This window comes from Pseudonaja textilis, chromosome 13 (genome assembly GCF_049901715.1).
Source record: "Pseudonaja textilis isolate UNSWEBS1 chromosome 13, rPseTex1.2, whole genome shotgun sequence".
NCBI classification, from domain to species: domain Eukaryota; kingdom Metazoa; phylum Chordata; class Lepidosauria; order Squamata; family Elapidae; genus Pseudonaja; species Pseudonaja textilis.
This window is the reverse complement of record NC_142002.1, coordinates 6,749,287-6,773,509: the sequence shown is the minus strand read 5'-3', so window position 1 is coordinate 6,773,509 and position 24,223 is coordinate 6,749,287. Positions and strand designations below refer to the sequence as shown.

Here is a 24,223-nt window from a genome sequence, read left to right as displayed (position 1 = left end):
TAAAGCCTTAATAAGACCACACCTAGAGTACTGCATCCAGCTTTGGTCACCACGCTATAAAAAAGATCTTGAGACTCTAGAAAGAGTGCAGAGAAGAGCAACCAGGATGATGAGGGGACTGGAGACTAAAACATATGAAGAATGGTTGCAGGAACTGGGCATGGCTAGTCTAGTGAAGAGATGGACCAGGGGAGACAGGATAGCAGTGTTGCAATATCTGAACGGCTGCCACAGAGAAGAGGAAGGGGGTCAAGCTATTTTCTAAAGCGCCTGTAGGCCAGACAAGGAATAATGGATGGAAACTGATCAAGGAGAGATTCAATCTAGAAATAAGGAGAAACTTTCTGACAGTGAGAACAATCAACCAATGGAACAGACGTTGCCTTTGGGAGTTGTTGGAGCTTCATCACTGGAGGCTTTCAAGAAGAGATTGGACTGCCATCTGTCAAAAATGGTGTAGGGTCTCCTGCTTGAACTAAATGGCTTACAAGGACCCTTCCAACTCCGTTAAGCTATAATCTAGGTAAAGGACAAAGGTCACCTTTGTGCCCCAAAAGAAACACTTATATTTGGGGTCTTCATGAACATCATTAGGTCTGTGGGTACCTATCTAGAAAAAGGGATGAAATGAGCTGGGGCTGAAAGAGACCCTCCTAGTGAGGTAAGAGAACTGTTGGGAGCTAATCACCAATCTTCCTTCTAGCAAAGGCATTTGGAGATCAACAATACAAGACATTGTAACCATTTTATGAATAGACAAGCCCTATGGCCCATGGTAATTATTCAAGAGCGACATGCTTTCAGTTCCATTATTATTATGGTTGAGTGTGTAGTCATCCAGATGTTCTTACTGGATTTGCCATTTTTCTGCATCAAGGACCTGGGTTAGCCAGATGTTGTTTTATGATGCTCAAGGTACCTTCACAGGATGTAAGCTACTCCAAGCAAAGCTGCCTTTTGCAATTGACTGCTGGTGATTTTGTCAATGCTGACCGTGTTCAAGTGGTGCTCCAGATGTTTTGGAATTACAACCAAGGGGCCTCTTACACCTATTAAATATCAGTAGAGTTTGAAGCACTGAAGAATAAGAGCCATTGGATAGAGACTTCTAACTGCTTTTAATACTTTCTAGTAATAGAAGTTTTGATTCATCAGCTGGTCAAACAATAACCAATAACCTAGTTGAGATAATTATGTTAAACGGGCTCCATCTTGGTTTTTTTTCTTCTTCTACCCAGTGACACCTTTTGTCTGCTAAGATGTTCATTTGCTATTTGGTCAGAAACAGAGTGAAGGATATGATCTTCACTCTGATTGCTTCCCTTCATCTACAGGATAGACAATTAGAAACTGTGCATAATGGAAGCCTTTTTTTTTCAACATCATAAAATAACTACTGGTCCACCCTTAGAAGCTAAGGGGACAAGTGCCCATAACCAAGGCAATCTTACTGACTTCTAAAATGTCTTTTGAGGGAGCTTATGGTCACCTTAGAGGTCAGGCAACTAAGAGTGGCACTGTTTTTTATTCATGTGCTACACGCACATAGCCAGACAATGGTTCAAGTTGGCCACACCCTACTCAGCATTTTCTCATTCCTTCCAGGCTGACCAAACATTCACACTTCAGACACTGCCAAATGGAAACATTTTCTGAAGCGCATTCCTTTCATCTTTATAGAATTTAAATTTCCTTTTCTGTTTGCCCACCCAGATATTAGAAATGCATGCTTGGCATATTCGTTGACCGAGAACATCTTAAAGAGACATTCTCTTTCACCATGGATAGAGGCTTTTTTTAAATAAAGAGATATATCTTCTTTTCAGAAGTTCTGAGTTTGTTTTCCAAGTTCAAGTGGAATTATTATAGGATTCCTAAAGTAAGTTCTTCTGTTTTTCACTTCATGCTCTGCCTTTTTCTGTATGAGTTGTAGGAAAGGAGAACAGGGATTATAATTTCTAGCCTGCTGTCTGACATTGTGATAGAGTTACAGAGTAAATCTGGGATGTTAAACATGATAGTCACCAGAAAGAGAGATCGGGGTTTATCCTTAAGATCTGAAACGTTTGTGTCTGACCCTTTGATATTCAATTCTTCAAAAGTTGTTATGATTTCTTTGATTATCCAGCTCTACAATTGCAATACGGATAATCCTCATTTAGCAACCAAAATTAGGATTGGCCATTCAGACGTTAATCAAAGCAAACACAGACATGGTGCTTATGATCTTATTTCAGTTTTCCTTTGCTTTACCAACCTACAAAGGTTATAAATGCATGGGTTGATTGCAAAGTTACTTTTTCATTACCATTGTAACTGCAAGCATTCATTAAACAAGGCGGGTGCTAAACGGGATTGCTTCTAGTTGTCCTTTCCCGCAGTGTAAAAGTTCAAGTAGGAGAAAAAATGTCCATAAAAGATTATACAGAGTTAAATACTTCATGCAAGATGTTGTGCAGAAATTTGCAATTGTATATTTCACTCAGTGTGCTTAGCTTTTAAATGCTGTTATTATTAAAGACATAGTTTTTAAGAGTTGCCATCATCCCCAGATACAACCATTTAAAATTAAAGCTCCTCTAACAATGGAAGTCCTACCTGTCTTTAGAGGTGCTTGGCTTTTAAGATTTAGATTAAGATTCTTTGGAGGAGAATCCTTCTTTTTATTTTTGTTAGTTTTTTATGAATTAAACCAGTAAAGGTAGCTCTTCAGCTCTTTTAGAGAATTTGTAAAGTGGATCTGGTGACGTATTGCTTGTATAATCCACATTTGTTGTCGGTGCTACTTCAGCTTGTATTCTTCATCCTCCTTTAGCTAATAATTTGTGGTTTCTTTATCCTAAATTTCACTAATAATAGTAAGATAATTACTTGGGACTTTCTGGGTACCAGACAAATGATATTCAGCAAGGCCAACTTTTGTGCAGCGAAGGAGCATGGAGAATAGAATCAAGATGAACAAATCCCTACTTAGTTCACATATGCTACTAAGCTATGGCTTGTTTGTCAACTAAACAAAAGTATTTGTTTTTTGTGTGTGTGACATATGGTGCACACATGAACCGAAGAGATGAAGCTTGTACATTGACAGCACTGCTGCTTATGTCTGTTTGATGAAAGCATTGGATCCTATTTCCGTCTATCAACCAAATTCGTGATCTTTAACCACCATCTTTTGACCTCCTTCGACCCAGTTCATGTTTGGTGCTGCGTTTCCACACCGTTGCTTCAGCCCCTGCTGTCAAATTCAGCCATTCTGATGTCTTGCAAACCACTGTTTATAAGCTCTATGAAAGAAAAAAAGATGTTGAAACTCTGGAAAAAGTGCAGAGAAGAACAGCAAGGACAACTGGGGGAATGGAGGCTAAAATACACGATGAACAGTTGCAGGAATTAGATATGTCTAGTTCAATAAAAAGAAGGACTGGGGTGACATAATAGCAGTCTTCCAATATTTGAGGGGTTGCCACAAAGAAGAGGAAGTCGAGCTATTCTCCAAAGCACCTGAAGGCAGGATGAGAAGAAAATGGATGGAAACTAATCAAGGAGAGAAACAAGCTAGAACTAAGGAGAAATTTCCTGACAGTTAGAACAATTAATCAGTGGAAGGTATAGGGTCTCCCGCTTGAGCAAGGGGTTGGGCTAGAAGATCTCCAGGGTCCCTTCCAACTCTGTTCTTCTATAATTCTGAATTTGAGTAAACAATAATCGTCCTGTTCCATTAGCAGCTTTGCAATGAGTTCTTGAAAGGAGCAGATCCCAAACCCTGCATTTCTCTCCCCATATTTTCAGAATTCCTGGCTCTTCTGGAGCCCATTTACCCATCTTTTCTTACACACCACTAAACTGGAAAAAAAGTGTGGGAGTCTGTCTCCCCCCCCCGCTGCCTTTCTTTTCCTTCCATCAAAGTCACAAACTACTTTTTCCTCTCTCCAGGCAGCTATAGATCTCCTTCAGCTACAATACCACCATCGGCCCAAGTCTGCATAGCAACCTTCGTGTTCTTGAGGCGTGACAATAAATTAAGTGATGCCGTTCTCTCCCCATCCCACCCATCGTGCTATACGCCGCCACCCATCTGATTTGAGTTTGCAGCCAATCATGGTTAACCAAAGCCCTAAATTTGTATTGCTCCTGGGTTTAATTTTCTTTTAATTGGGTGGCTCACTACGGTCTTTGCCCATGCAAACCGTTCCTTGTAGCTTAATTCCTGTGCTGCTGGGTGTTTTAGAAGCAGGCCGAAAACAAAGACGACTTTGCTTTGTGATGGAGGTGGCAGTGAGATTGCCAGTCAGGTTGACAGGCTCAAACAATAGGCTAGAATTTTTACTTCCCCCAAAGGGGGTGATTTTTCATGCTTTATTTCATGCTCCCCCACATCTAGGGCTCTAACCGCTTTTTTTTGACGTGAAGTTTTCCAAATCAGAGAGGAAAGCTGCCTTCAGAACAGATTTGCCCTAAGTGCTTAATGGGTGCCATAACAGCATTTATCAGATGCATTCCTTTTCGTCCTAACTGCCAGTTAAGGCTTGCTTTGAGATGTTCCAGCTTTATACCTTAGATCTGTTAAGAGACTAGTGTATAGTATCTGGGAAACCTGGAAGAGCAGACTGATGAAAAGTTGAAGAGCAATACCACCAGCAATAGCACTTAGACTTATATACTGCTTCCCAGTGCTTTACAGCCCGCTCTTAAGCAGTTTACAGAGTCAGCCTCTTGCCCCCAACCATCTGGGTCCTCATTTTACTGAGCTCAGAAGGATGGACGGCTGAGTCCACCTTGAGCCGGTCAGCATTGAACTGCCGAACGGCTGGCAGCAGCCAGCAGTCAGCAGAAGTGGCCTGTAGTGCCGCATTCTAAGCACTGCGCCACCACAGCTCATTGGTCCCTGTTCTAGGCTCTAGACATAGTCTACAACAAGGACCCCTCCCAAACTTTTCAACTCATTGACCCCTTCATAAAGTTTCAGATTATTAATCAGCCCCCAGGCATGTACAGTATTGTACGAAAAGCATTTTGTAATCACTATTCTAACTAATAGTACTATAAACAATAATAGTAGTAATAGACAATTCAAGGTAACTCTTACTGATGGCTGACATCAGATCCTGGGTAACAGTCTCACTGTTAGCTCCTCAAGCTAATGGAGCTCTACAAAGACACCCAAAATTATCACCCCCAATCAACTTCCTATCGTTTATCGGCCACCTACTGACCCCCAGACATTTACTGTCCTCTTGGAGACTCAGATAACAGATAATCAGAGTTGGAAGGGACCTTGTAGGTAATCTAGTCCAACCCCCTGCCCAAGCAGGAGACCCTACACCATTTCTGACAGAGAGTAGTCCAGTCTCTTCTTGAAAGTTTCAAGTGATGGCGCTCCCACAACTCCCGAGGGCAAGTTGTTCCATTGGTTGATTGTTTTCACTGTCAGAAAGTTTCTCCTTATTTCCAAGTTCAATTTCTCCTTGTTGAGTTTCCATCCATTGTTCCTTGTCTGGCCTTCAGGTGCTTTAGAAAATAGTTTGACCCCCCCTCTTCTCTGTGACAATGCCTCAAATATTGGAACACTGCTATCATGTCTCCCCTGGTCCATCTCTTCATGAGACTAGCCATGTCCTGCAACTGTGCTTTATATGTTTTCACCTCCAGTCCCCTCATCATCCTAGTTGCTCTTCTCTGTACTTTTTCTAGAGTCTCAACTTCTTTTTATAGTGTGGTGACCAAAACTGGATGCAGTACTCTAGGTGTGGTCTTACTAAGGCTTTATAAAGTGATATGAGTACCTCCCTTGATCTTTATTGCATCCCTCTGTTAATGCAACTTAGGATTGCATTGGCTTTTTTGGCTGCTGCTGCACACTGCTGGCTCATATTTAGCTGGTTGTCCACTAAAATTCCAAGATCCTTCTCACAGTTACTGCTATCAACCATTGGGGGTTGACCTTGTCCACTTCGGGGAACCCTAGTCTAGAATTGTAGATCCCATTTAAATCATCCAAGGAGCAACCAGATGTTTTCAGAAGCATCTGATAATTGCACAAAAATTTTTGATTTAAATTTGTGTGTATTTGTAATAGAGCAGTGAAGCACTTCAGAGTCAAAAGGCACTCAGAGCTGGGGACACTCAGGTAGCACCAGTGAATAATGCATTTACCCAACTGTATTTTTTCTCAGGATCACCCAGCTGCCACACAATCCTGGGAAGAAGCACTTGATTTCAGAAGTTGTCAACGGATGCAACATGAGATTGAGGCATGCCCCCATGCCCGGCAGGTTCCCAACTGATGGGGCCTAATTCTGCTTTCAAAAAACCGAGCCCCCAAAATTGGATATGGGCAGATATTGAGATCATGTAATTGCATAGTAAGACTGAGCATCACATCTGCCCTGTGATAAAGCAGAAACTGAATCCATATTCTGCTAAAACTCTCGTGTTTCTTTGTGTGTGAACCCCATTTAGAAATGGTTCGTCATTTTTGACCAAGGGACTTCACACAGGCTAACTTGTGTCCAAAATCCTAAACCCGTGACTCCCATGGAATCTGGAATATTTAATAAAACATTTTACCCATTTTATCCATGTCATAAAATGTTTCTGATAGACAAGTCTGGATATTTATTGATTCAGGACAGTCTGAATTATTAAGAACCTTTCCAATACATTAGAAGCTCTGCCATTGTTAAAGATGTCGAGGAATCTGATAAGCAAATAGCTCTGAAACAATGACCCAATGGGTCATGGGTTATCTAGTATCTCTTACTTACAAGGATTGTGACGGTCCTGGCATTCTTTTCTTGATTGTTCGAACAGGTGGGTTACAGGACAGTGGAGTCCTTGCTCTTCAACTTGTGCCAAAGGCCTCCAGCATCGGGAAGTAACATGTGTCTATCAACTGCAGAACGGGAGCTATGTCAACACAAGAGATCTCTACTGCCTTGGTCCCAAGCCAGCAACAATACAGAGCTGCGAAGGCCGAGACTGCCTTTCCATCTGGGAAGCTTCAGAATGGTCTAAGGTATTCCCAGTCTGATTGAAGGAAGGGCAGATAATTGGGATATATGTAGCTAAATATTTGCTAAAGTTAATTTGTTCAGATTACACAAAGTGCAGGACCATAACAACAACCATAATATAAACAAATACAATAAATATGACCTTGTAGATGACCCCCACTCGGTCAAGGACCTTGGAGTTCTCATCTCTATTGATCTAAGTGCTAGAGTCCACTGTAACAGCATAGCCAAAAAGGCATTAAGAGTTGTTAACCTAATCCTGCATAGCTTTTTCTCCAGTAACATTGTACTACTAACTAGACCATACAAAACATTTGCTAGACCAATTGTCGAATACAGCTCAACTGTCTGGAACCCGCATTTCATATTGGATATTAATACAATCGAGAGAGTCCAGAGATACTTTACAAGAAGAGTCCTCCACTCCTCTACTCATCACAGAATACCCTATGCCACCAGACTTGAAAGTTTAGGCTTAGGCAACCTAGAACTACGCCGCCTTCGGTCCGACCTAAGCGTAGTATATACAATTATTCATCGCAATGTCCTACCCGCCAATGACTACTTCAGCTTCAATCACAACAATACACAAGCACACAATAAATACAAATTCAAGGGAAACCGCACCAAATTTGATTGCAGGAAATACGACTTCAATGCTTAGAATACACTATTTGACTCCATGGTTTCTTCTCCAAACCCCCCCAAAAAACTTTAACCTTAGGCTGTCTACTGTTGACCTCATCCCTTTCCTAAGAGGTCTGTAAGGAGGCATGCATAAGCGCACCAATGTGCCTCCTGTCCCTGTCCTGTTGTTTCTTTTTTATTCGTATCCATTTCATGTATTCATAATCATGCCTATACTTATATTGGTTATCTAACACATGCTTGACAAATAAAATAAATAAATAAATAGATAAATAAATAAATAAATGCCATTGCTCCTCTGGAGTACTGGGAGATGCAAGCTTTTGGGGACATACAGTTTAGAGCCCTTCCAAGCTAGCCCATCTCAGAAGGTTAGCACCCCTCTACTGTCCCTGTACAATGGGTCATTTGGCAGTTCGGTTTTTAGCCTTTGAGTCAAAGCCCCACCATAAGTGCCTGTGGAGATTCTCCGCCATCCAGGTTATGGTTGCCCCAAAGGTGCTTTTTCAAAAAGGCATTTGGGGTTTCTTGGATTTTTCTTGGAAAACATTTTGCTTCTCATCCAAGAAGCTTCTTCAATTCCAAAAGTGAAGAAGCTTCTTGGATGAGAAGCGCAACATTTTCAACGTTTGTAAACCAAAACCCAAGAAACTCCGGTTTCCTTTTCGAAAAAACACCTTTGCAACAAACACAACTGAACATTCAATATGTCAGTTAAAATGCCGTGGCTTCCCACTGGGAATTGTGGAATTTGAGAGGAGGACACCAATTAAAAATAAAATAAATTAAAGAAGCCTCCCAGCCAAAGTTTACATTTATGCTTTTGCACTACAAAGATAATTTTCATGAGGAGGTCATGAAATTAGATACTAGGCTTTCCATGGATGGATGGGTAAGAGAGGGAGAGAAATTTAAAGTCATTTTTCCAGTTGTTCTGTAGTGTTTCAGAGCATGTTTGCTTGCAAGCTGGCTCATAAAACACTTGTCACTCATGCCCTGAACAGGGTCTGCAGTCACGTCTGCCTGGATTATGTCTTTTTAAAAACGTTTTCTTTTCTAAGAAAGATGGTGAGCTATGCATGTTGAGATCTGCCCTTCGCTGCAATGATCATCATGCTAAGACATGCTTCTAAACTGGACTCCTCTAAATGGAGATGCTGTATTTGGCGCATATTCAGAAAAGAACTCAGAGAGATCTCCTATCTATTTATTCGGTCCATAGTCTGTTCGTCAGTGATCCGTGGAAGGGTGGGGAGTGAAACATGATTTGTAAGAAAAAGAATATTGGGTCTTTTCATTAGGATTCCTTTACCAAATACCAATGATGACCCCTTGACAGTTCTTTAGAATTGGTTAAGAAAAAGGGATGTTCCAAACACAGAAAGATGCTTTTGATTCCAGCAATGGATGAATGGCCGGAAAATGTAATGGAATTAGCAGAGATGGCTAAATTAACTGCTTTAGTCAGAGAAAAGAACACGTCCAGCTTTGTTACTGCTTGGAAATTGCTTCTGGATGTTGTGCTTGAGATGTGGAAGAGGAAGGGAAACGCTGACTTTGGGTTTTGTTAATAAGTTTGTTGTTTTAAAAAATGGCTAGTATGCATTAGTGTGTAAAAGTAAAAAAAGTTGAGGCTGTAATGTTACTGTCTTATTCTATTGTGCTAAAAAGAATCAAAAGTCAATGTTTTTCTTTTCTTTCTCTTAGCCTACACTTCTTTTCCTCCCATTTTCCTCCCCTATTTTCCCATTACTTCCATTTATTCTGTATTTTATATGCTGATATGCTTAATGAAATTATTACTTTAAAAAAGCGATGTTGCCATTATGCAGAACAGGCTAACTGATGGCCATAGATCCCTAAGGGTTTACATCAGTGGTGGGATTCAAAAAAATGTACTGCTGGTTCTGTGGGCGTGGCTTGGTGGCGTGGTGTGGTGTGGTGGACATAGCAGGGGAAGGATACTGCAAAATCACATTCCCTCCCCACCCCACTAACCTGCTTTCCAGCTCCGTTCTCCTGTGCAGGGCAACCAAAGAAGACTCAGCCAATCAGCTGGGACTCAGTGGGAGGCAGAGAAGAGATGGGGGTTGGTGGGGCCAGGCAGAGGTGGTATTTGCCGGTTTTCCGAACTACTCAAAATTTCCGCTATTGGTTCTCCAGAACGGATCAGAACCTGCTGAATAACACCTCTGATTTACATCCAGTCTGGTTTATCCAACATGCTAAGTTTGAAAGAATTAAGTTTATAATCAGTTATGACCAAACTGAAACTAATAGTGTAAAGTTCTGCTTAATTTGAAAAATATATAATCTCAGTTCTTCTTCCAAAGAACACATTTGTGCAACAGATTTAAGATCAGCCCTGATGTGTTAAGTAGATACGTGCTACAGCTGTACTGGGAAAAGCTCATTCTCTCCAAACACAATGCATAATCTTTTTATGCTTATCTAATTTAAGTAATCTTTTGATTTAAATTTAAATATAGTACAATCTGACATTAACATTGGTGTATATATTTTTTCCTGTAAAAAAATCCATGAAGATTATTTTGAGACACATTTGGAAAATGTGGAATACTTTAAAGCTGAAACGGCTTCAAATATTTCAAGCTCAATGCAACCAAATTTCAACGCCCTCTTTTGCAGTGTTCCTCTGATTGCGGGAGGGGAAAACAGAAGAGAAAAGTCATGTGTACCAACTCACAAGGAAAGTGTGACGCAGCCACAAGGCCAAGGGACGAAGAAGAGTGCGAAGATCATACAGGATGCTATGAATGGAAAACCGGAGAATGGTCCAAGGTCAGACAATCTGCTATTTTAAAAAAATACAAAAATATAATTTGAAGCTGGTGCTTTGGATCAGTATGTCTTTTGAATATGATTCCATTCCAATTCTAGTTTGCAATTCCTGCATTAGTGTGAGGAACAGAAATACATTTGTTCATTTACATCTTGCTTTTCATAAGAATAAAGGCCAATAACTAAATACATATTTTGCATGCAAACCAAATAGGATAAAAGCCACAATAGTTTTAATTTAGTTAACACACTAAGAATTAAAAATGATTATCAAGGGAAGGGAGGGAAGGGGGAGAGGAAGAACAGGAAGGAAGGAGGGAGGGAAGAGAAGGGAAGGGGAGAGAGGGAGATAGGAAGGAGAGAAAGGAAGGAAGGAAGGAAGGAAGGAAGGAGGGGAGAGAAGGGAAGGGGAGAGAGGGAGATAGGAAGGAGAGAAAGGAAGGAAGGAAGGAAGGAAGGAAGGAAGGAAGGAAGGAAGGAGGGGAGAGAAGGGAAGAGGAGAGAGGGAGATAGGAAGGAGAGAAAGGGAGGGAAGGAAGGAGGGAGGGAAGAGAAGGGGAGGGGAGAGAGGGAGATAGGAAGGAGAGAAAGGAAGGGAAGGAAGGAAGGAGGGAGGGGAGAGAAGGCAAGGGAAGGGGAGAGAGGGAGGTAGGAAGGAGAGAAAGGAAGGAAGGAAGGAAGGAGGGAGGGAGGGAGGGAGGGAGGGAGAACCAAAATTATTGGACAGCAAAATAATTGTGCTCTCAAGCATTCATACTAAGTGGCATTTATAGTCGGTTATCAGTCCTTTAGGGAGTACTTCACACTTACTGCCTCCTTTGGGAAAATATCAAGCAACCCCTTCCATATTATTCCAACTGCAGCTAATGTTGGGAGACCACCGCTTGCTTCGCCAGTTCATGGGGAGTAAGACCGAGACTTACGAGCTGACGGTTCAGTCCCTTAATAGTGTCTTTCGTCAGTGCAAAACTTTTATTTTCTAGAAGACTCGGGGTAGGGGAGCAGACTTTGTTCTGCCTTGAATGCCTCTGCGGATGGAATCATGGATTCCATCCGCACAGTTCAAAGGCCAGCTTGGGTAGGTGAGGAGACCCTTCCTCTGGCAGCCCCACCTCATCCTGGGAATCTGGCCACAAGCCAAAGGTCCCACGCCTTCCCAGCTGGGAAACGACTCCCGCTTTCTTTCCATCTTCTGCACCTAATGGAAGAGTCTTCCTACCCAGGACTCTGGGAGGACTCCGGTTCCAACCAGAACATGTCCGGAAGCCTCGGCAAGGGCTCGACTGAAAAAGGAGGGAAAGAAAGAAAGAAAGAAAAAGAGAGGACATCTTCAGGACGTGGGGCGGCTGCCGAGCTCTGTCACTGGCAATAAAGCCCCTTTGAAAAATGGCCCCCAGCCACCTGCCCTCCCCGTGATGAGAGGAGCTGCCAGCTGCGCCTTGCATTCGCCCCTGAGATCCTGGCAAGCGGCTTATTCCTCCCAGCAGGACCTGTGAAACCCAGGGAAATTCTCATTTCCTTTTAGAATAACCCAGCTTTTGTCTTCTCCTTTGAGAAGGAATCTGCAGTCATTCCTCGCTGCTGGGAGTGACGGGTGGCCCCTAAATTGTGGCCGAGCTGTTTGGCAGGGGCTTCCAGTTTTTCTCTGCAATGGGGAGGCAGAGGAAGCTAAATCTTTGGGGGGTGGGGTTGGAAGACTGCCAGTAAGTTTCTTGTCATTTCAACCAGCCACGAAGTCAAGGACCATCTAGATAAATCTGATCGATCTAATGTCCTTTTCCAGTGGGCCTCGGCCTCAGTTCTATCTCTGCATTAACATAAGTCGTGATGGGTCTCTCTCTCTCTCTCTCTCTTTCGTCTAGTGTTCTTCAACATGCGGCAAAGGCCTTCAGTCCCGTGTGGTCCAGTGCATGCACAAAGTCACAGGTCGCCATGGCAACGAGTGCCCCACCTTCTCCAAACTTGCAGCCTATCGCCAGTGTCACCAACAGGCTTGCAACGAGAAAATCAATGTCAACACAATTACTTCCCCAAGACTTGGTCAGTATGCTTCCCCTGGGTTTTGAGTTCTGGACTCTCTATTGGTCACCTTCCTCTCTCAAAACAAACTTAAGAAGCCCGGATTTTTTTTAAAAAAAAAGTCAGTGTCCCTCTGCTGGGTCTCACATTTGTTGTGACTTTGCCAATGAGCTTTTCCTTTTTTTTTTTTTTTCTCACCCAAGAAAGTTTTCCACCTAAAAAAAATTTAACGGAAGGAAACACCGAGAATTATATACACAGCATACTTTTGAAGTTGGTAGGTGTGGGGAATCCAATTCCCAGAATTCTAAACATGCCATGAGATCCTGAATCAGGTCTTGATTCAGGACACAACTGGAATTGGGCAGGTTATGAAACAGATCATTACGGACTAGATAGAAAGGAGATGGATGGACGGACGGACAGATACCTGACAGTGAGAGCGATTAATCGGTGGAACAGCTTGCCTGCAAAAGTTGTGAATGCTCCAACACTGGAAGTTTTTAAGTAGAGGTTGGATTACCGTTTGTTTGAAATGGTATAGGGCTTCCTGCCTGAGCAAGAGGTTGGGCTAGAAGACCTCCAAGGTCCCTTCCAACTCTGTTATTCTGTTAGGGAAGAGAGGAAGGAAGGTGGCAGGTAGGCAGAGAGCAGATGATAGCAGGAAGGATAGACAAATGGTTGTGGCCCTTCAGCAGCGGAGTGAGATGAGGAGGCGGTGTGGGATTCAGGCAGGCATCAAGGCAGCCTGAGCGCTCCAAGGGGGAAGAGGGAATGTGTCAGCTGGTGTGCTCCATTCAAAATCCAAGAAAGAAATACTTAGACTCCATTAATTAGAGAAAAGATATCTTTTACTGGAAATCAAGGGGTAGCAACAAAAGAATTCTGAATCTGAGAAAATGGGCGCGTAAATCACATATACAGAGTGATGGCAACGTTCCCACCTCCAGTAGTTCAATTGGCTCGTCCAATTAAAAGTTGTGTATATCATCATGTGGGCATCTCCAGGTGGTGATGAGGCCTCTGTCCATTGACCTTGACATACTTTGATAAATAGTTGCAGCTGCGCATAGCATAGGATAGAAACCTAAGCAAGAACCTTCCCCCCCCCCCAACCTATACAGTTCTGTTTTGTAACACCTCCAGATCACTTCCCATAACCATATCCCCCCTCCTCCCCCCGTTACTTATGACAGCCGAAAGATGCAAAGCAAAGGGAGAAAAACGTGAAGGCTGACAGAATGGAGATGTCAGAGAGAGAGAGAGAGAGAGAGGTGAAGCCTGGGCCATCCATCAGCCCTCCGATGGAGAGTCAACAGTCCCCAGGTCTGGAGATGGCTGATGAGGAAGAGAAGAAACAGCTGGGTCCAGTGTGATGCACAGATGTGCAAAAGGCAGAGGAGAGGAGAGCAGTGGAAATCTATGGGCCAGTCCTTGGGACGGAAGAGCCACCGCTGCTAGCAAAGCCCCACCTTAGCTCTGAGGATGAAAGGCAGTAGGGGTGGAGATGAATGGGTGTGGCAGACAACTATCCATCTCCCTGCTGGACAGACTTGTGAGCCTGCGGTGAGAGAGATAGAGAGATTTTGCCGTGGCTGCTGGCGCTCCCAATAAAGGAATCATTGATTTAACTACAGAGGGTTTGTCATGTTTGGGAGCTGAGTCAGAACACAGATCGATGGCACTCTGCCATTTCTCTAGAATTATGCTTTTCCTAAAGGAAAGCAACGGCATAATTTCTTCTCTCTCTCTCTTTTCTTAAAAGCTGCTCTGACCTATAAGTGCACGGGAGACCAGTGGGCCATTTATTGTCGAGTGATCCGGGAGAAGAACCTCTGCCAGGACATGAGATGGTACCAGCGCTGCTGTCAAACCTGCAGAGACTTCTATGCAAGCAAGATGCAGCGGAAGAGTTCATGAAATCTGCCAAGGCTCCTTTAAGGGAATTTATAGCTCACTTGTACTTCTTCCTACGCTATATCATTAACTTATGGAACTCGTGGCCACAAGACGTGGCAATGCCTATTTCAGCTTAGAATAGATAAAAATTATAGGGGAATTGGGTCTATTGATGGTGAATAGCCATGACAGCTAAGTATAGAGCCTCTACAGAGAGAGGTCAATCTACTTTTGAAATACAAAAACAACACATTGGAAGGCCATCATCACCTTTTGGACGGCTGGACGTTATTGAAAAGAAGAACCTGGACAGAGATGGACCTTGATTTGATTCAGCAAAGTCAATTGCATCCAAAAATTTCAAACACAAATAATCTGTTTCATTTCCAACACAAGTGACTCACCTCCGATGAATTCCAGGACTTGCCTAGGAAGACTTGAAGCTCCTTTTGCAGACTGGATGAAATGAAAGCAAGGTCACCACAGAAAGAAAGAAGGAGAAAGAAAGAAAGAAAGAAAGAAGAAAGAAAGAAAGAAAGAAAGAAAGAAAGAAAGAAAGGGAGGGAGGAAGGAAGGAAGGAAGGAAGGAAGGAAAGAAAGAAAGAAAGAAAGAAAGAAAGAAAGAAAGAAAGAAAGAAAGAAAGAAAGAAAGAAAGAAAGAAAGAAAGAGAAGAATTCATCTCAAAAACCAATCCTGTAGAAAGTTATGATAATTTTGACATGGCTGCTTTTTTTTGTTTTTGTTTCATTAATATATAGATTATTGCGAGCCACTGGATGGCTTGTCACCATTTTCTAATTTTTTATTTTTTAAGGAAAAAATTCGGAGAGCAATTAAGTTGACTGAAGGCATACACACCTCTGCAGATAAGTCTGTGGCGAATAATATCCCTGTCTACATCTCTGGATGGAGGCTGGATGGTTTGAAAGGGAAAATCCATTAATTAAATAAAATCTTATATAATTTTACTAGAAAGCAGAAAATAGCAGACTTCTGAAACTTCTGAAAGAAATCTACTGTAGTCCACTGAATATAATTTCAGAGAATTTTTTTTTAAAAAAACCCTAATTAATAGCCCCTTTCCTCTTTCACCTAAAATATATGTATTTATATTAATTTTTATCTGAGCTGGGGTTCTGTTTTAATATTTTATACTATTATTTTAGGCTATGGTTCTCAGCCTCAGCTAAGATGGGAATTCTGATAATGGTAGCCTAATGCATCTGGAACATTTGATACAGCAATAAATAAAGGATAAATTAATAATTTTGTAGGCCCATACAGAAATATTTTATTACACAGTCAGTGTTAAATCCAGACCATGTTTATATGTTTTGCTATCTCAGTCCAGACTCAGAAATTGTGGAGAAAATGTTTCCTATCCAATATGTACATTTGCAACAATATAGTTATATAAACCACTTATACAGGTGGTCCTTGACTTACAATGACAATGGAACCCAAAATTTCTGTTGCTAAGTGAGACAGCTGTTAAGGGAGTTTTGCCCCATTTTACAACCTTTCTTGCCACAGTTGTTAAGTAGACTTTGCCTGTTCGAAGATTGCAAAAAGGGATCACATGACCGTCATAAATACCTGGCAGTGGCCAAACATCTGGATTTTGATCACATGACTAGGGAGATGCTGCTGCCATGGCCGTAAGTGTGAAAAACGGTTATAAGTCACTTTTTTGGCAGTTCTATTGGATCACTATACAAACTTCTGTATTCCAAGGAATAGGTGTATAAACCACCTATTTGTGTGGTGTGATACATTTCAACAAGAGGGCACCACTGAGCATAGAAAGTTTCGTTTCCTTGATAGCTCTCATGATTTCAAAATAAGGAGACATGAGAAAGTAGGCGATTCTGAACCTTTGTTCCCAACCATAGTAGAAGCAGATGAGATGACTCTGTGGTTTCTTCCCCAAACCCCCAAAACTTGAACTTAAGATTGTCTACTATTGACCTCACCCCATTCCTAAGAGGTCTGTAAGGGGGCGTACATAAGCACACCAGCATGCCTACCATCCCTGTCCTAATATTCCCCTTTTAATTCATATCCATTTCATGTATTTATAATCATGTTTATACATGTTATACATGTTATCTAATACATGCTTGACAAAATAAAGAAATAAATAGATGGTAAGGTGGAAAGTCTAGAGCAAGGGTCTTCAAAATTGACAAGTTTAAGACTTCTGGACTTCCCAGAATTCCTGAGCTAACATGACTGGAAGAGGAATTCTGGGAGTTGAATTCCTGTCAAGTTTGAAGAGCCCTGCTTTAGAGTTTCTACTTCTCCCAGACACCCACTGAGGTCTTACCAACCTGTATCTCCTCCAACTTTGAGGTAGTGACTTGGAAGTTCTTGATGCCACCACTTAGGTCTAAGACACAACTCCCTCCTTGTCTTCTCTCTAACTCCATCGTATGTGACAGACAGGGGTTTCAAAACTGTATGGTGCCTTTCTGCCAATTAAAAAAAGAAAATAAACTAGAATTTTAATAATGCTGTCTCCTGGCCATGCGACCAGATGTTTTAGCCATTTTTCCTGTCCTTGGGAAATAGACCAATTTCACTAGGGATAAGTGAAATCAGCCTTCATTTAAAAAGAGAATATATAAAAGCCCTGGTTTTTGTTTCAAATAAAATGCACTATTGCAGCAGAGGATGATTCTGGTCTGGGACAAATCAGTGCCTTTCCCTCTGAGACAGAAAAGTTGTAGACCAAGGGTCTTCAAAGTTTAAGTCCTGTGGATTTCAACTCCCAGAATTTCTGGGAGAGGGATTCTGGGAGTTGAAGTCCACAAGTCTTAAAGATGTCACGCTTGAAGACCCCTGTTGTAGACCATCAGATGATTATAAATAAAACTAATTTTTCCTGTCCAGCAAGGGGGGGTGGGATCAGAATGCAAGGCTTGAGCTACATACAAAATTTCTTAATCTATATAGAGAAATGAAAACATTATACAATATAGAAATATATAATCCTAAATGTCTGGTTAGACTTGTTATCATTACTTTGGAACTAAAATTATCTTCAAGAAAATATGATTCCTCCCTCTCTCAGTTTCTTGGATTTCTGTTAGATCTCTGGTCAGTCCATTTCTTTAACAGTAATTTTATTAAAGATTGCAATTGCAACAATACAAACTAATATAAGATTTTCAAAGAATAGAATAAAAAGGGAGAATGTAGAAGGTGCAAAAAAAAATCAGGAAAAAAAGAATATAGTAAAGAGAAGAAAGCTATATAAAGAAATGGACTTTCCCCTTGATCACCAGGATAAACCATTTTAGTAACTTACCACCTTCTGTTAAAATGCAACAAAAAACCCTTTCTTCCCATATCTCATCTCTTAGATATAAACAATTCCTTAAAGTATCTTAGTGTTGATGATTGACTAGATAGATAGATAGATAGATAGATAGATAGATAGATAGATAGATAGATAGATAGATAGATAGATAGATAGGTAGGTAGGTAGGCAGGCAGGCAGGCAGGCAGGCAGGCAGGCAGGCAGGCAGGCAGGCAGGCAGGCAGGCAGGCAGCTCCTTTTCTGCTATTTCCTCCATCATTTTATATTATAACCTGAGCATTTTTCAAGACTCTGACCCAGCACTAGAGCTGCTCCTTCAAAGGGGAGGAAGAAACTCAATGGGGCCAGTGAAACAACATATCATCTCTGAGATCTCCTATATTGATTGGCTCATTGTCATTCAAACATGAAACGGATCAAGCCAAGTGTTGCCCTAAGACTGAAGAGTGTCCAATGTCTATCTAACATGATTTGAACATCCTTTGTTAAGGGTATCTGGACAAAGTGTTTGCATCATCATCATCTCCCAACAGTCTCAGGGAATTTATATGATTGGGCTTCATCCCTCACCAACTGCCCAATTTGCCATTAACAAAGTGAATCTGTTTCACTGCAACTCAACCATTCCTGGAAGACCATTTTCATGTTAGGACACTCGGATATCTCATCAGGCAGCAGTCAAGCAGATGAAAGCATGGAAGGGTCTGGATATTACAACTTGGGAGTCTGCAAAGATGCAGAGATGTACAGTCGGATGAGCGTCCTTGCAAAAAAATAATAATAATAATAATGCACATTATGCCTTGCTGGAACAAAGCCATAATATACATTCCTCGAAGTCCCTTTCGGAGGAATAAAAATCCTACAAGGAAATCCCACTTTTCAGACAAAGAAAAGTGGGAATCATGTCAGATCATTCCAAGCTAGAGGAAAAGCTAATGGTGCTCAAACATTCGGGGGCCAATGTCTCGTCCATCTCAAGGCAAACGGGACTATTTGCAATGCATAAGAAGCAGAGCAGTAGAAGTTTGTTCATCCTTCAAATTCCACTGGTGCTAAGATCCTGCCCTCCTGAATGATCACCATCAGAAGCAAAAAGGTTGGTTCTGATGTAAGTTGTTAGACATTTAGTCCGTGCAAGTAATAAATAGTACAGTGGTGAGTTTGCAGCTATACTTAGACCTCTGAGGGGTTCAGGGATGTGTGTTGAAGCGTCCATTTTGTTATTTGCTAGCCTAAGTCCCAAAAGTGCTTTTGTTTCAAGAGGCAACTGAACTTTCTGGTTTTTCTTTAAAGACGTTTCGCTTCTCATCCAAGAAGCTTCTTCTTTTACAAGAGGCAACTGGACTTCCTTCAGCTCAAAGTTGAAGAAGCCTCTTGGATGAGAAGTGAAACATCTTCACAGAAAAACCAGGAAGCCCAGTTGCCTCTTGAAAGAGCACCTTTGGGACAACCAGGACCTGGATGACTGAGAATCTCCATAGACATTGTTAGCCTAAGGCAGTGGAAATCAACCTGGTCCCTACCACCCACTAGTGGGCGTTCCAGCTTTCATGGTGGGCGGTAGGGGTTTTGTCCCCTACTTTATAAATCACCGTTACTGTGGAACCGGTGGGCGGTTAGAGAAAACTTTACTACTAACAGAGATACAAAAGTGGGTGGTAGGTATAAAAAGGTTGACTACCCCTGGCCTAAGGTAACAAACACACTCCGAATAGAGTTTGTGTAGACGCTATTTACTTGTGCATCCAGCAGAGTGCCGGTATCTTGTGCCGTTGATTTCAATGTCACAAACTGGGACCCTCAGTGATTCAGTATCTAGTTCCGAGTTGTATAAATGTGGCTTTGGTATTAAGATCATTAGAACAGACTTAACTAAAGCAAAAGCATTCTTACAACGTGCAAAGTCCTGGTGGTGTTATCTTTTTTCCCCCCTGGAAACTCAATGTTATTTAGTAAATCTCTATATATAAAAGTGAAATACCACTCACGCATCATCACAAAATCTCCAGAACTGTAAAGCCTACAAACTTGAAATTTGGCACGTATGTTCCTCTTGGCTTCTAGGTGCTCACTAAGAAAGGATTTTTCAGAATGACCATCAGACCATTAGTATTTCCTATATTATTATTATTAACACACTCTGATGCTAAGGAGTTCTGCTCCCCCTCCCCACCTGAAAAGAAATCTGTTCCAAATCCAAAACACAAGCAGAGGAGTTTCAGTTTTAGTTTCACAGCAGCAACCAGCTTCAGTACAGAACAGTTGAGCTAAGCCACGCCCAGGCTCCTTGCTGTCTCTTTCTTACTCACACAGCAAGTACTGTTTCACTTTCCAAACAGCTCTCAACTCTCTCACACATTGACAGGATGCTAGCCGAATGAATACCGATGGATGCTGGTAGGCAGAGGCAGAATTTTTTTACCCTTATTTTCCTCCCCAACCACATAGTTTTGTAATGAAGCACAGGTATCGAGCTAGCAATCAAATAAAAATACAGGTTAAGTCAGTAACAAAATTTAGCAAATTTGAATGTGAACCATAGGCTGTAGCCCAGAAGAAAAGTAAGACTGAAGAGCAAGTACTAAGAGAATTGACAGCAAATTCAAAGTATGACCATTTCCAATATTATCTCTGTATTGAAAAAGTACAGGTATTACATCCACAACTGAGCCCAAAATTTCTGTTGCTAAGCGAGACAGTTGCTAAGTGAGTTTTCCCCATTTTAGAACCTTTCTTCCCACAATTGCTAAATGAATCACTGCAGATGTTAAGTTAGTAAAACGTTGTTAGGTGAATCTGGCTTCCCCATTGATTCTCCTTGTCAGAAGGGGATCATATAACATTGTAACCGTCCTAAATATGAATCAATTGCCAAGGGTCTACATTTTGGTCATGTGACCAGGGAGATGCTGCAGTGGTCATAAGTGTGAAAAATGGTCACCTTTTTCATTGCTGTTGTAATCTCAAAAGGTCACTAAACAAATTGTTGCAATGTGTCAGAAGTTTATTATGAAATTAAAATAGGTCAGCCTCCATTCATAGTATTTTAATTTAGTTTACTTTACTGTATTGTCATTGCACCTCGTACAACGAAATCAAACACCATCTTCAGTGCGTATCATGACCATGACTATGAAAATAAACACAAACACACATGCTTCACCCTTCACACATTTGAACCAGAAACCTTGACACCCCACCAACACTGCACTATACAGCAGAGCTACTGCCCTGGGATAGAAGCTGTTTTTCAGCCTATTTGCCCTTGTTTTTATTGTCCTGTACCGTCTGCCAGATGGTAATAGTTCAAAAAAAAGATTCCCAGGATGAGATGGATCTTTGAGAATGTTTTGAACTTTCCTAAGGCAGCAGGAGTTGAGCTCCTGGCAGGATAGATAAACTAGAAATATAAATAGCCAACTAGTTAGCTTATACTTCATTTCCAAGAATATAATGTCTCAATATGAGAGACGCAAACTGCTAAAATCATTTGTTTGTAGCGCTGCATTTTGTCCCCTATAAAAACTCTTTTTAAATTCCTCTTCAATCATTGTTATTGTCCCTATATCAGTTTTATTTTTTAAAAATGTCACACTGAAATAATATTGAAAAATGCAGAACAAAAAGCTTACTCCTGTTTATACCAGCCATATTAAACAAAATCATTTATTCTCAATTAAGAATGAATAGCCTACTAAGAAAAGATGGCTCGTCTAATTTGGTACAAAAACTGCACAAGGATTGACATGGAGGATTCTTAAGGATCACGTTCTCAGAATCCCCTAAGAGAGATAGAAATGTCATTTGTGCTTTCTCCCACATTTGATTTACTTTAATGCACATTCCTTGCCCTGATTTCGGTAAATTATCAAGAATAAAGTTGAATGAAATGTAAAGGTAAAGGTTCCCCTCGCACATACGTGGTAGTTGTTTCTGGCTCTAGGGGGCGGTGCTCATCTCCATTACAAAGCCGAAGAGCCAGCGCTGTCCGAAGATGTCTCTGTGGTCATGTGGCCGGCATGACTAAACGCCGAAGGTGCATGGAACACTGTTACCTTCCCACCAAAGTGGTCCCCATTTTTCTACTTGCATTTTTACATGCTTTCAAACTGCTAGGTTGGCAGAAGCTGGGACAAGGAACAGGAGCTCACTCCGCTACGCGGCGTTAGGGATTCGAACCGCCGAAATGCCATCCTTCCTGATCAACAAGCTCAGATTTCAATAGAAAGAAGGGCTGAGGATGAGCTCCAGCACAAGTCTGAAAGCTGGGAAGTATTAAACGTCTGGTCCTGATGACCAACCCAGATTGGCTATGTTACCCTGGAACATGTATATTTACCTCCATTTATAATTGTTGGCCAAGCAGGTAACAAAGATTCCAGGGAAATGATTGAAGCCGGGGAAACGGGGGCCCTTGTCAGTCAACAGGAGTGCTGATATACCACCAGCTTGTTGGGTATTTGGAAGCAAGGATTTGGCAATGCAAGGAAACAATAGCCAATGACACAATAGCTGGCCATCAACACTCCAAAACAACAACTGAAAAGCCACACACAACCAGGCACCACGTAAATATTATGCATAGAATAGCTAACCTTTCTGGTCAACAAACTCAGTATCTTAGCCACTGAGCTGCTGCGTCCCTCCTCTATTTCTTTAAGCATTGGTAATTTTTGGTATGTCCTGTTATTTCTTAGACGCTTGGTCTTGACAATCAAGGGTGAAGGTCTATGGAGATTCTCAGTCATCCAGGTCATGGTTGTCCCAAAAGTGCTTTTTCAAGAGGCCGCTGAACCAGAAACTTCCAGCTGCCTCTGGAAAAAGCTCCTTTGGGACAATCAGTGGTGAACAACCCACAGTTTCACATAAAGAAAAAGAGCAAAATTTCTATTCAAGATTCATTGCTCTGCTTACTGGATTCCTGCACATCAAAAGAATCTCAAGATGGGTAGCTTGAATAACACATTTTTCCCATTATTTAGGTCCCAGATCAGGTCTGTTTAGTACAGCTCTTCCCAAACTGGAGTTGGGCAGCCAATCGATCAATAAACAAACTTACTCTCAAGACAATTCAAACTTACTCTCTTGATCATTCAATCGATATGTACACCATATACTTCACCACTGGGGGATGGTTCTTTGAAATAAGATGCAAACCAGGCTTTGCCAACTTTCCTTGGGAGGCAATGCTTTCAGCCCTTCCAATTTTGGCCAAGATTTTTTTTTTACTTCACTTCTTCTGTTGAGAAGCCATATTGATGAATGTAAACTGTAAAGAAATCTCACTACGTTGTATCGGAGGCGTAAGCTTCAAGGTGTATTTTGCAGCCTTGTGGGTCATCAGGCAGGGTTAGCTAACATCTTTGCATCATTTCCTACAATCCAGGTAGTTTCTGTAATTCTGTTTTGGCATTATTGGTGAGCAGTCTGCCTTCCGAGAGCATTTGTTCGCCATTCTCCATACAGGTAGTCCTTGATGTACAACCACAATGGAGTCCAACATTTCTGTGGTTCACCTAGACCAGGGTGTCCAACCTTGGCAACTTTAAGACTTGTGGACTTCAACTCCCAGAATTCCTCAGCCAGCAAAGCTGGCTGAGGAATTCTGGGAGTTGAAGTCCACAAGTCTTAAAGTTGCCAAGGTTGGACACCCTGACCTAGACTGTCAACTCATTAAAAATTCCTATGCCTGTTTTAATAGTTGCCATAAAAAAGGCGGGAAGAGGAAGAAAATCTGGAAGAGGAGTGCAGCAGTTTGGAAGCAAAAGTACATTCCAACTCTTCTCTTTAAAAGATTGTAACTAAACTCCCAGGGCTTTTGCCCTTGAATATATTGAACTGGAGAACATGAATGATGACACCCAGCCCGTGAACATGCTCAATTGGAGAATCTGATTTATGACACACCCAGGGAGGAGGGGAGGAAACAGGGTCACAGGGGACTGTAAATTACGTATGCCAGAGTTGGCTTCATACAGGCCAGTGCCAGTATGTCGCCTCTAATGAATCCTTTGAAGTTTTTTGAAGTTTGGCTCCAGAATCATGATTTAATTAGAGCGATTGCTGGAACACTGACATAGACAATGGTTGAGTTTTGCCCCAATTTATGACCTTTCTTGCCACAGTTGTTAAGTGAGTCACTGCAGGTGTTAAGTAAGTAACACGATTGTTAAGTGAATCTGGCTTTTCCATTAACTTCGCTTATCAGAAAGTCACAAAAGGTGATAGCATGATCCTGGCCTGGGAGACTCCAACCATCGTAAGTACATGTCAGTTTTTCCAAGCATCCAAATTTTGACGAGATGGATGCTGCGAAGGGTTGTAAGTGTGAAAAACGATAATGGGTTCCTTTTTTCATTGTCATTGTAACTTCAAATAGTCACTAAAGAAATGGTTGTAATTCAAGAACGACCTGTAGTTTCATGGTGGAACAGCTAAATAGGTCTAGAGTTGGTTGGCAGGGCATACACACGTGTGTGCATTCTAGTATTCTACTTAAAGCAATATTTTTAT

General features: G+C 41.6%; 1 protein-coding gene across 1 annotated transcript in view; it reads left to right on the top strand.

The window, feature by feature from the left end:
* ADAMTS17 (ADAM metallopeptidase with thrombospondin type 1 motif 17) overlaps nt 1–14,883 on the top strand; it is a 144,429-nt gene extending 129,546 nt beyond the window's left edge. Inside the window, exons 21-24 of the mRNA XM_087941775.1 lie at nt 6,814–7,018; nt 10,314–10,466; nt 12,329–12,506; nt 14,251–14,883. Of these exons, the coding sequence (XP_087797901.1) occupies nt 6,814–7,018; nt 10,314–10,466; nt 12,329–12,506; nt 14,251–14,405 (691 nt within the window). The 3' untranslated portion in view covers nt 14,406–14,883. The remainder of the gene's footprint in view (nt 1–6,813; nt 7,019–10,313; nt 10,467–12,328; nt 12,507–14,250) is intronic.
* The last annotated feature ends 9,340 nt before the right edge of the window (nt 14,884–24,223 follow it).